Below are 12,787 nucleotides of genomic sequence, written 5' to 3' on the forward strand. Positions count from 1 at the left end.
GTCAGAGCATTGAATTCTTGCACTTTACGCATTCCCTTCCAAGAGTTCCAATATTTTTATGCCATCGACCAATATCACAAAGGAAGAGAGGTCTGTGGACCCCAGATTTAGAACCCTGTGTCTCTATTGTACTGTTAATTCCTTCCCACATCCCATTGACCCACGACTGAGATTTCAAGTGTTTTATTTCTCTTAGTGGGTACCCGTTTGGTATTGGGAGGGAATTTTAGTTTGGTTAGGGAACGATATTCCAATGCAACTTCAGGAACTCTGACTGAACATAATCTTCCCTTTGCTGATCTTTCTTTCTCTGCCTAAAATTTTTATAGTAGATATTTAGCTTGGTATAATGTGTTCTACAGATAAATGACAATGCATCATAATTATCTTTTCTACCATTGTATAATACAGCTTCGTCAAAATCTGGATGGCTTGCTTAATCAGCTGAAGAATTTCCCAGCTCGACTACGTCAGTATGCATCTTATGAGTTTGTGCAGAGACTTCTAAAGGGCTACATGAAGGCATGTTTTATAAATGCAAATACATCAGAAAAATTGATTAATAGGTAGGACCAAATAAGAAATTAATTTCAAGTTTGTCTTGTAGGTTAACATGTTGGTGATTGAGCTAAAATCTGAGGCTTTGAAGGACCGTCACTGGAAGCAGCTAATGAAACGACTCCATGTTAATTGGGTAGTGTCTGAATTAACTCTAGGTCAAATATGGGATGTGGATTTGCAAAAAAATGAAGCCATTGTCAAAGATGTTCTACTTGTGGCCCAGGGAGAGATGGCTTTGGAGGAGTTTTTGAAACAGGTTGGTAACTTTCTGCTTTTCCTTGGGCTTTGGGTTGGAGTAGAATTATGATTTTGCATGTATTTAGAAACTTGTTTCCTGGTGTGATGAAATCTAGGTTATGTGCTTGATTTTAATTATTTTACCACCAGTATTCTGTTACTTTATTGCTATTCCTTTGCTTGTCTTCAAATTTCTAGCTGTTACAATATTTTAAATTTAATATTAGTCAAATTAATCAAAGCATTCTCTTTGATTATTATGCTCAACAAAGCAAGTTTCCTGTGGCTTTTTGGTAATTTAATAGGTTTAGCCGAAGTATTGCACCAGAAAATAAATTGCCCAAATTCTAAAGATTTCGCTTTACCTATCTTATCTCATTTCTTAGCATCTTAATGCTAATAATTGATGGGCTAAGTTGTATATTTATATAGATTGCGTAAAAGTATGCAACTTTGTTAATATGGTGATTTTAATCATTTTAAAAATGTTTCAGATTAGAGAAATGTGGAACACTTATGAACTCGACTTGGTGAACTATCAAAACAAGTGTAGATTGATCCGTGGCTGGGATGATCTGTTTAACAGAGTCAAAGAACACATCAATAGTGTATCCGCCATGAAGCTGTCTCCTTACTACAAGGCAAGTATCTGCAGAAGTTTATTTTCGTAATGCTATACCCACTTTCCTTTTGAGATTAAATCCTTCAAGTTGTATTTGACCCTCCTGTGTATACAATTGAGTTTCCAACTTTGTTTTTTTTTGTATTTTTATAATTTTGCATTTTAATTTTTATCCCTTCATGCTTTCGCTCACCTTGCATTAGGCATTACCAAACTACAAGGTATCTTTTGTGTGTATTTGTAGTTTTTTTGATGCAGTGAGATTTTAGTTTATGCTTTAATACATCTGCTAAAAGAATTTAGGTTCTGTTCAAAATGTAGAGAGTTAAGCAGTGAAGACTTTGCCAAGTATGTTTTTAGCTGATTATCGAACTATAACCTCCATTTACTCTTTAAGTGGCTAAATGGTGTCCTTTTTGTGGTAATCTTAACTTTTCTTTAGGTCTTTGAAGAAGATGCTTTGAGTTGGGAAGATAAACTAAATCGTATAATGGCACTTTTTGATGTTTGGATTGATGTCCAGAGACGTTGGGTCTATCTTGAAGGCATTTTTACAGGAAGTGCTGACATTAAGCACTTATTGCCAGTGGAAACTCAGAGGTTCCAGAGGTATGTGAATAGATATGTATTAGTCTTAATTAATTGTTTTGTAATTCTTAAACTGATGTGTATACCCTAATTTTACTATTAACAGTATCAGCACAGAATTCCTAGCGCTTATGAAGAAGGTGACCAAGTCTCCTTTAGTCATGGATGTTTTGAATATTCCGGGAGTACAGCGGTCTTTGGAACGATTGGCAGATTTGTTGGGAAAGATACAAAAGGCTTTGGGAGAATATTTGGAGAGGGAGAGATCATCCTTTCCTCGGTAAATAACTATATACTTTTTAATAACGTGGATGCATTCTCGGGGAAAGATCGAAAAAAACTCTAAGGGAAATGTCACTGTATCTGAGATTGGTAGAAAAGGCTTGGTGAGGCTTATCTGGAGTACTGTTTTGTTTTTGTCAGCTTACTTAAGGAAAGATATCATCGCAAATGGGTTCAGCACTTGTTTTTGAAAATGTGTGGGCTATCCTGATGTTAGAAGGGGCTAGTGAAACTAGGATAAGCGAAGATCTCATGGGAAACTTGAGCATTTTCACAGTGCAGAATTGATGGATTCTAATAAGAATGTACATAGAAGGATAGAAATGCAGAAGTACAGAAATTCATCTGCAATGTAGCGAGTAGATGTAGCCTTACCATGTTTGCTAATGGGTTTTGACAATTTTTCAGATTCTACTTTGTTGGTGATGAAGACTTGCTGGAAATTATTGGTAATAGTAAGAATGTAGCGAAGTTGCAGAAACACTTCAAAAAAATGTTTGCTGGTGTTTCTAGTATCATTCTTAATGAAGACGCCACAGTTGTCTTGGGAATTGCATCCCGTGAAGGAGAAGAGGTATATTTATTTTAATGTGGTTCTGTGTGAGAAGTGATTGGTATTCTGCATTGATTATTAAAGGTTGTAGAGAAATTCTGAAAGTGGATTAACTTTAATTCTATTCAACTGTGCAGATATTAATGTGTATCTAATTGTCTTTCAAATCGCAACTGAGGTGTTTTTTTCTTTATGGCAGGTGCTTTTCAAGACTCCAGTTTCGATCACTGAGCATCCAAAAATAAATGAGTGGCTCACTTTGGTGGAAAAAGAAATGAGGGTTACTCTGGCCAAACTGTTGGCTGAATCGGTCACTGAGGTTGGAATTTTTGGTCAAGGAACTTCAATTGACTCTTCAGACTACATTTCCTGGATTGACAAATACCAGGTTTGTATGGTTTACAGGTTTCCCCCATTATCCAAAAGTAGAGCGTTCCTATGAAACTTTTCATAAGCCGAAATGGCGAAAAGCAAAGAAGCAATTACCATTAATTTATATGGGGAAAAGTTTTCTTTTTTTTTTAATTTTTTATTTTTATTTGGATAAGGAATTCACAAGTATCATGTACTTTTTTCACATGTATAACCTTTTCCATTTTTTATATGTATAAAACTATAATTATTTATACATTCTTAAGTACACATTAAGATGATATAAAAAGAAATTAGACACTTAAATAGATAATTATGTACAGTTGAAATTCTAATCTATTAGGCTAAGTAGTGGTATTAGTTGTTTAGAAAAATAGTAATAATAGTGCATTAATAATAGTTTCCATATATTTCTTCTGGACCATTTCTTCTGGTCCAAAATGTTGTATGTAAGCCTATGTAACAACCATTGTAGGTGTTTATATCCTAACTTGTTCATGCTTGCTCCTGCCCCAAACATAATTATCCAATCCCTATGTACTTAATTACTTAATTTTATCATTTTTTATCCCTTTTCCAAATCTTTTACTTGTGTTAATTCTCTATTTTCCAAAAAAAAACAAAAACAGTAAACATTTAGACTAGGGGTGCTTACGTTAGTAATATTACTGTGTTGATGAGAAGAGCAGTATAAATCATTAGGAGAGTGGGGAAAAGTTTTCAAGCATTCCCAGACCCAAAAAAAATAACCTACCAAATCATACCAAATAGCACATAAAACCTAAAATAGTGCTAACATATAGTAAAAGCAGAAATGATATGATAAATACACAGCCTATAGAAAGTAGAAATAATGTATGTACAGTGTAGTTTCACTTATCAGAATCGGGAAGATTTAGCCAAAACCGGTTTGTAGAAAAAAATCGGCATGTACACGCACGCGCACACACCTGCCCGCGCAAGTCTTCACGGTCATGGTAGTCTTCCTCGGGGTAAACACCAGTTTAAAGCAGGTTCCTTTTCTCTTAAAAGTGAAAATCCTCTTCGGATTTCTTTTGGTTAGTGAAAACAAGTATTAATGTAAGTCATAAAAACGAAGTGGTGTAAAGCGGGGGACACCTGTATTTTATTTTTTGATAGTACAGTGGATTCTGTTTAATTGATCATCCGTTAATCTGGAAAGTTGCTTATTTAGGACAACTCTTAAAGAACAAAAACAAATCGAGAGAATAGCCAGGATTCCCTTTGTTTATTTGGGACACTATGGCATTTAATTGAAGGCTGTTGCTGAGCAGTTTCTAGTTAGCATCAGTTGCGTGCACTTGTGTGGCCATTAGACACTACACCGAGCTTAGAGTGAACAGTTTTTAGTAGCGTCAGTTGCGTGTATTTATATTCAGAAAGCAGTGATTTTTGTCACTTGTAGTTGGTGAGTAATAAGCAGTAAGGACAATTCAGAACTGTTTTGCTCACTGATTTCAAGCATTCAGGCTTGGAGATGCAAAAAGCAACTGGGAATGAAAATGAAACTATTTCACTACTTCAAGTTAGGAACTACTAAAAATTTGAATGTATTGACAATCATCTCGAATATTACAATGTAAATGAAGATCCAGAGGATAGAATCATCGACAGCGTTGTATGAAGACAGTTCGTTATCTGTACTAAGTGGTTGTACTGATTTTGTTCATTTACAGTCAATCAAAAGAACCTAGCAGCGTATGTACACTGGATGACTTCCTCCTTTGAAAACCATCAGGAGCTAATACAGTCTTGTAGTATTGTATTAATATTGGTAGTGTTCTAATTTGTTTTGTATTTCATTTAAATACATAACTTATTACTCAGATAAACAGTAGTTCATTTTTTATATATCTTAACTGCTTCCATGAATCCGGCTAATTGGGATAGCCACTTAATTGGGCCAAAACGTAATGGTCCCGGTGTCACAATTAACAGTGTCCACTGTGCTACATAAAAATAAACATGCCAAAATGATCTTGATTGTTTTTAGGTGCTTGCTAAAAGTAGACAGGAAGATAGAAAATAGACTTGCTCTGTGTGGCAATACAATTTTAAGCTTTTAACTGCATTTTCATAAATTTTATTTCCATTGTATAGGCCCAGCTTGTTGTCCTTTCGGCTCAGATATCGTGGTCTGAAAATGTGGAAAATGCGCTGAATAATGGTGCCAGTGGTGGTCAGTCTCCTCTTGCCCCTGTCCTAGTGAATGTTGAAGCTACTTTGACCGTATTAGCAGATTCTGTTTTGATGGAACAGCCACCACTTCGCAGAAGGAAACTTGAGCACTTAGTGAGTAAACAGTCTGATCTTGAGTAAAGCTTATTGGTGGTGAGAACATTTTAATAAAAACTTGAAATGTGTATATTCTTGATATACTTCTAATATTCCTCCCAGTTGGTACTGTTTCATAAATCTTTGCAAAAATTTAATGTTAACATGTATCCTATGGGTGAACATGTACTTAAACTATTCAAAATATTTAAACCACTCAAACTACTTTTGGTCTTAAAATGCAGAAGATGATCAACAAAAAAACACTCCATAGAAGTGTTAATTATATTTCTGGTGACACTGGTACAGCTGACAGCACCAGAGATCCAGGTTGAAGGTTGAATTCTGTCTGTGTGGAGTTCACACATTTTGCCTGTAATTTTTAAGAGTTTCCTCTGGGAAGTTCTGTTTCCTTCCACATCACAAAGATTAATTGGCTTCATAAATTGCCCCTAGTATGTGGGGAGTAAGGAAATGTAGGGAGATTTTGTGGTTGATGGTCAATGCAGGCTCAATGGGCTGGATGCCTTCTTCCCATGGCTCTCTATGACAATCATAAGCAAAATTGCAAAGGTATATATACTGGGTAAAATAAATTTTCAGTATATAACTTTAATCAATTGTTTTTTTTTCTTACATATAGATCACTGAATTAGTACATCAGAGAGATGTAACTAGAACGCTGATCAAGAACAAAGTAGACCAACCTAAATCTTTTGATTGGCTCAGTCAAATGAGATTTTACTTTGATCCCAAACAAACTGACGTGCTACAACAACTATCTATACAGATGGCAAATGCCAAATTCAACTATGGTTTTGAATACCTTGGTGTCCAAGATAAACTTGTGCAGACACCTCTCACAGACCGTTGTTACTTGACCATGACGCAAGCTTTGGAAGCGCGACTTGGTGGATCTCCGTTCGGTAAATGTTAAATATATTGATAAATATTTGCTACTGGTATTACTGCATGAGAATTTGATGCTTTGTGATACTGGAGTGATTTACAAGTGCCTTTCACAGAATCTCCCTGCAGTCATTAGTGGGCATGTAAAGTTTAGTCACATGTTATTGCTACAATTTTCCCACAGCATGCTCCCACAAACAAATGTGATAAAGTCTCAATTTGTTTTTGATTTTGGCTCACAGATACATAACAGCCAGGATGGTTCACGTAATTGTCTTGCTATTCCTTGAAACTGTAGCTAGGGATTTTTGTCCACTTGAGAAACTACTTTCTTTGCATGACATCACACCTGAAAACATTGGATCCTTATTGTAGCAGCCTCTCTGCACTGCAGTGATCAGAAATTTAAACTTTTAAGTGCTCCATACAGTTAAATGCAACTGGAGCCTATGACCTTCTGTGAGGCTATATTTTGCTCCCAATTATGTCTGCTTTCAGCTCACCTGATTACGGAGGGTGCTGTAATCACCAGTAATATAAAATAAAGTAACAGCCCAGAACACATGCACACTTGTGACTCAGAGATATACTTCATTTACTTGTGCACAAGGAGAACAGCATGACCTTTGTCACACACTTTACTAAAGCCAGGACAGAAAATGCCATTTTTTAACACAGAATTGGCTTATCAGTTACAGATATTGACCATATGGTAAATTCTATATGTTTAAATTCCTTACTTGCAACGTCCATCGCCATTCCCAATAGAAGTGTTAAAAGTCAATAAAAACTACAAATTGGCAACCATTGCTATCTTGAACTTAAATCAATTTTCCCTTAGTAGTTAGGTGTGTTTCACATCTTTACATTATTCCTATCTCATCTGTCCGGCGCCCCCTATTGCGTAAAGAGAAGCTATGTTCTTCCAGGTTGATTACATACTGCCACAGTCATTCTTACCTATCTCGTCTGCAATAAGCAAGGTTGGCTTCAGCGATCTCATTTTAAAGGTCCCCTTTTCTGGGTTTGACTACACACCACTGCAGTCATCCAAGCCTGGGTGTTGTCTTTAACCCTTGCTGTACTGCAACTCCTACAGTGTGGTGGAGACTTTCTTGCCTTTTGGGGGGGATAAAATGATGGTAATTACATTTTTTTAAAATATCTGTTGATTACTACAAAGCTTATTGAGTTATATTAAACTGCCCATTTATTTAAGCATTAAAGGCTGTTTTTGTAAGGTGCCAGAAATTAGTGTTGGATTCTCTGTGAAGAGAGAGAGAGGAAACAGTTGATCTCATTGAGACAGGGAAAAATATTGGACGTGTAAAAGTACGTAAACGTTTGAAAGTTGTAACTGGTTTCCACAAGACATAGGAGCAGAATTAGGCCATCTAGCCCATCAAATCTGCTCTGCCTTTCAATCATGGCTGATCCTTTTTTCTTCTTCTCCTCAACCCCATTTCCCAGCCTTCTCCCCATAACCTTTGATGCATGTCCAATCAAGAACCTATCAATCTCTGCCTTAAGTACATCCAACGACCTGGCCTCCACAGCTGCATGTGCAACAAATTCCACAAATTCACCACCCTTTGGCTAAAGAAATTTCTCCTAACTGTTTTGAAAGGGTGCCCCCCTATCCTGAGGTTGTACCCTCTTGTCCTAGACACTCACACCATGGGAAACATCCTTTCCACATCTAGTCTGTCTAGACCTTTCAACATTTGAAAGGTTTCAATGAGATTCCCCGTTATCCTTCTGAATTCCCACGAGTACAGACCCAGAGCCATCAAATCTTCCTTGTATGATAACCCTTTCATTCCTGGAATCATCCTTGTGAACCTCCTCTGGACCCTCTCCAATGCCAGCTCATTTTTTCTAAGATGAGGAGCCTAAAATTGTTCACAATACTCCAGGTGCCGCCTCAGTAGTGCCTTATAAAGCCTCAGCATCACATCCTTACTATTGTATTCTAGACCTCTTGAAATGAATGTTAACATGGCATTTGCCTTACTACTGACTAAACCTGCAAGCTAACATTTAGGGTGTTCTGCACAAGGATTCCCAAGTCACTTTGCATCTCAGATTTTTGGATTTTGTCCCCATTTAGAATATAGTCCACACATTTACTTCTGCTACCAAAGTGCATGACCATGCATTTTCCAACATTGTATTTCATTTGCCACTTTCTTACCCATTCTCCTAATCTGAGTACTTCTGCATCCGACCTGTTTCCTCAACACTACCTGCCCCTCCACCAATCCTCGTATCATATGCAAACTTGGCAACAAAGCCATCTATTCCATCATCTAAATTATTTATATACACAGCATAAAAAGAAGTGGTCCCAACACTGACCCCTGTGAAACACCACTGGCAGCCAAACAGAAAACGATCCTATTATTCCCACTGGCTGCCTCCTACCAATCAGCCAATGCTCTAACCATGTTAGTAACTTCCCTGTAATACTATGGGCTCTTTTCTTGGTAAGCAGCCTCATGTATGGCACTTTGTCAAAGGGCTTCTGAAAGTCCAAATATACAACATCCACTGCATTCCCTTTATCTATCCTACTTTATCTCCTCAAAGAATTCTAACAGGTTGGTCAGGCAGGATTTTCCCTGAAGGAAACCATGCTGACTTTGTACTATCTTGTCCTGTGTCACCAAGTACTCCATCACCTCATCCTTAACAATTGACTCTTAACAGCTTCCCAACCAGAGGTCAGGCTAACTGGTCTATAGTTTCCTTTCTGCTGCCTTCCTCCTTACTTGAAGAGTGGAGTGACATTTGCAATTTTCCAGTCCTCTGACACCATGCCAGAGTCCAGTGATTTTTGAAAGATGATATCTAATGCCACCACAATCTCTAACACTACCTCTTTCAGAACCCTGGGGTGCAGTTCATCTGGTCTAGGTGACTTGTGTACCTTTGGGTCTTTCAGCTTTTTGAGCACCTTCTCTCTTATAATAGTAACTGCACCTACGTCTCTTCCTTCACACGCTACAACATCAGGCATACTGCTAGTGTCTTCCACAGTGAAGACATGTCAAATACTCACTTAGTTCATCAGGCATCTCCTTAACTACTGTTATTATTTCTCCTGCCTCATTTTCTAGTGGTCCTATATCCACTCTCATTTCTCCTTTATTTTTAACATACTTGAAAAAAACTTTTACTATCCACTTTGATACTATTTGCTAGCTTGCTTTCATATTTCATCTTTTCCCATCTAATGATTTTTTTAGTTGCTCTCTGTAGGTTTTTTAAAAACTTCCCAATCCTCTATCTTCCCACTAATTTTTGCTTTGTTGTATGCCCTTCCTTTTGCTTTTACAAAATCTTTGACTTCTGTTGTCAGCCATGGTTGTACTATTTTACCATTTGAGTATTTCTTCATTTTTGGAATACATATGCCCTGCGCCTTCCTCATTTTTCCCAGAAATGCGCACCATTGCTGCTCTGCTGACATCCCTGCCAGCAGCTCCTTCCAATTTTCTGGCCAACTGCTCTCTCATACCATTGTAATTTCCCTTACTCCACTGGAATACTGCTACATCAGAAATTACTTTCTTCCTATCAAATTTCAAGTTGAACTCAGTCAGATTGTGATCACTGATTCCTAAGGGTTCTTTTACCTTAAGCTCTCTAATCGACCGGTTCATTACATAACACCCAATCCAGTATAGCTGACCCCCTAGTAGGCTCAATGACAAACTGCTCTAAAAAGCTATCTCTTAGGCATTCAAGAAACTCACTCTCTTGAGGTCCATTACTAACCTGATTTTCCTAATTGACCTGTCTGCATGTTAAAATCTCCCGTGACTACCATAACATTGCCCTTTTGACTCACCTTTTCAATTTCCTGTTACAACCTGTAGTCCACCTCCCAGCCACTGTTGGGAGGCCTGTATATAACTGCCATCAATGTCCTTTTACCCTTGCAGTTTCTACACTCAACCCACAAGGATTCAACATCTTCCAATCCTATGTCACATCTTTCTACTGATTTGATGCCATTGTTTACCAGTAGAGCCGCACCACCCCTTCTAACTATCTTCCTATCCCTCTGATATAATGTGTAACCTTGGACATTCAGCTCCCAACTACAACCATCCTTCAGCCACAATTCAGTGATGGCTGCAACATCATACCTGCCAGTCTGTAATAGTGCAACAAGATCATCCACTTTATTTCTTATACTACACGCTTTAGATACGACATCTTGAGTACTGTATTGCTCTCCTTTCTGATTCTGCATCCCTAATGTTTCTTCATAGTACATATATTTGATATATCCATACGAAAGTCCATACATTAAAACGGTGGGACTTTGAGAGAACGAGTAAATTTTCTGCCTGTTAATGAAGTAATATTTCTCTTTGTAGCAAAAGTGACATTGAAGGTTTTGTAACTCAATTAATTGTTCTAAATAATTTATTTACATCAGGACCTGCTGGTACTGGTAAGACTGAATCTGTGAAAGCACTTGGACACCAGCTTGGACGCTTTGTTTTAGTCTTCAACTGTGATGAAACCTTTGATTTCCAGGTACTGTAACTAATTATATTACTGTATTTGTTTTTCAAATTGGTATTTTAACTTGATTAAAACTTGTTTGTAGTGTATTGATATTTATAATTTGTAATTGTATCGGTTTTGACCATTGTACCTTAAGATTAAAGTGAACATCTTAAGGGGGTGGGATAAGCTTTTAAATGTATAAAGCCACCATTTTTTATTAAATTACTGAGCAGAGTATCAAAACCTGAAAAGTTGTACCTTTTGTGTTGGCCTGTTAACCTCTAAATTAGTTGCCACACTTCCTACCTTATCTAATTAATTCTTTTAATTCTTAGGCCATGGGTCGTATATTTGTGGGTCTTTGCCAAGTAGGAGCATGGGGTTGTTTTGATGAATTCAATCGCCTGGAAGAACGTATGCTCTCTGCAGTATCACAGCAAATACAGTGCATCCAGGAAGCTCTCCGTGAGCACTCAAATCCCAGCCGTGACAGAAGTACGTAATGTGGTACACCATTTGACTTGATGTTGTTCAGATGAGCTTCTTTTAAAACTTCATAATACTTTTAAAGTGCAATCATCTTTAAATTCTGTGGTAAAATAGATATTAATTTGGCACGAAGATGAGTATATTTGTGTTTACACTTGGATACGAGATACTGGGGTGGGGGAGGGAGGATATAGAAAAGAAAGTCACATGACATTTTTGAATAAGGAGAATTTAGCCACAGGCTAAAGAACAGAACTGATATGATTAGTGTCAAGAAGGTCCCAAGCAATTCCAGTGCAGCTCCAGGTATGTTCATATGGCTATCACTAATGAAACAGATAGAGGTGAATAATTGAAAGGTAATTAGTTGGAATAATAGAATGGTGATCATAAGTAAAAACTTATAACAGAAAGGAATAGTAAAATTGTAAAGGTCAAAGATGGGATTTATGGAGTTCGGGAGAACTTGCATTTCTAATTTGACAAGGAAAGAAGCGATTGCTGGACTGGTTCTGGGCAGTGAGGCAGGTCAAGTGAAGCAATTCTTGATCCGGAATCATTTGGAAACTGTTGTATGAGCTTTGGGTACTGATGGAAAAGGGCAAGGAGTCATCTAGAGTACAAGTATTTAATTGGAGAAGGGAAAATTTCTGGTGAAGGTAAAATTGGCATTTTGTGTTAATGATTTAGTCGAAAAGTGTAATTAAATACCAAACTTGGTGGGAAGGTAGGAGGGTGCAAAAGACTAAAGGTAAGCTAAATGAATGGGCAATGAGGTGGCTGGGTATAATGTGAAGAAAATGTAAAGGCAGGATGGGTTGGAGTACCAAAATAAGGAAGTACTGTGGTATCGTCCAGGGCTATTATGAGACCTTGTTTTAATAAGTGTAATGTGAGCAAGTCTTCCTTGTTTTAGTCTCCATCCCTGAAAGAATAAATGTAATGTATATTCACTAGATTTTTCTTGGTTATTTGTCATGCGAAAGAGTGAAGTTAACCTATACTTGAGTTGGGAGAGAGTATCTCCCTTTTAATACGGAAAATGTTCCTTGGCTTCCTACTGGTCAGTTCCTCTTAATTTTTTCTAAGGTCAGACATTTTTAAGAAGGTTGTAAATGTTTGGAATTCTCTACCTCAGTGCTGTGAATGCTCAGACATTTTATTATAGTCTTTGTGGACATTAAATGAATGGAGGAATGTTGGAATAGAACAGGTAAATGAACTTCAAGCACAGAATTAGTTACAGTCAGCTTTAACACAGGGAAGTGGAGCAGGCCATATTGCCTCACAAGTGTGCTTCCACATTCAATAATCTAATCTGATTCTGGTCTCAGCCCCATATCTCATTATCGTAA

At 37.3% G+C, this 12,787-nt stretch overlaps 1 protein-coding gene and 1 long non-coding RNA gene across 3 annotated transcripts in view; one reads left to right on the forward strand and one right to left on the reverse strand.

The window, feature by feature from the left end:
• dync1h1 (dynein, cytoplasmic 1, heavy chain 1) overlaps positions 1-12,787 on the forward strand; it is a 108,158-nt gene that overhangs the window by 28,544 nt on the left and 66,827 nt on the right. For both annotated transcript variants that reach the window (XM_072270640.1, XM_072270635.1), the window contains exons 19-29: positions 412-522; positions 608-817; positions 1,293-1,439; positions 1,863-2,029; positions 2,115-2,288; positions 2,699-2,864; positions 3,043-3,231; positions 5,337-5,528; positions 6,154-6,436; positions 10,870-10,970; positions 11,279-11,438. In XM_072270640.1, coding sequence (XP_072126741.1) covers positions 412-522; positions 608-817; positions 1,293-1,439; positions 1,863-2,029; positions 2,115-2,288; positions 2,699-2,864; positions 3,043-3,231; positions 5,337-5,528; positions 6,154-6,436; positions 10,870-10,970; positions 11,279-11,438 — 1,900 coding nt within the window. The remainder of the gene's footprint in view (positions 1-411; positions 523-607; positions 818-1,292; positions 1,440-1,862; positions 2,030-2,114; positions 2,289-2,698; positions 2,865-3,042; positions 3,232-5,336; positions 5,529-6,153; positions 6,437-10,869; positions 10,971-11,278; positions 11,439-12,787) is intronic.
• The window catches only part of LOC140204184 (uncharacterized), an 85,851-nt gene continuing 80,582 nt past the window's right edge, over positions 7,519-12,787 (reverse strand). Inside the window, exon 3 of the long non-coding RNA XR_011887552.1 lies at positions 7,519-7,538. This is a non-coding gene — a long non-coding RNA (uncharacterized lncRNA). The remainder of the gene's footprint in view (positions 7,539-12,787) is intronic.

Source organism: Mobula birostris, chromosome 1 (genome assembly GCF_030028105.1).
Source record: "Mobula birostris isolate sMobBir1 chromosome 1, sMobBir1.hap1, whole genome shotgun sequence".
Taxonomy (NCBI): Eukaryota; Metazoa; Chordata; class Chondrichthyes; order Myliobatiformes; family Myliobatidae; genus Mobula; species Mobula birostris.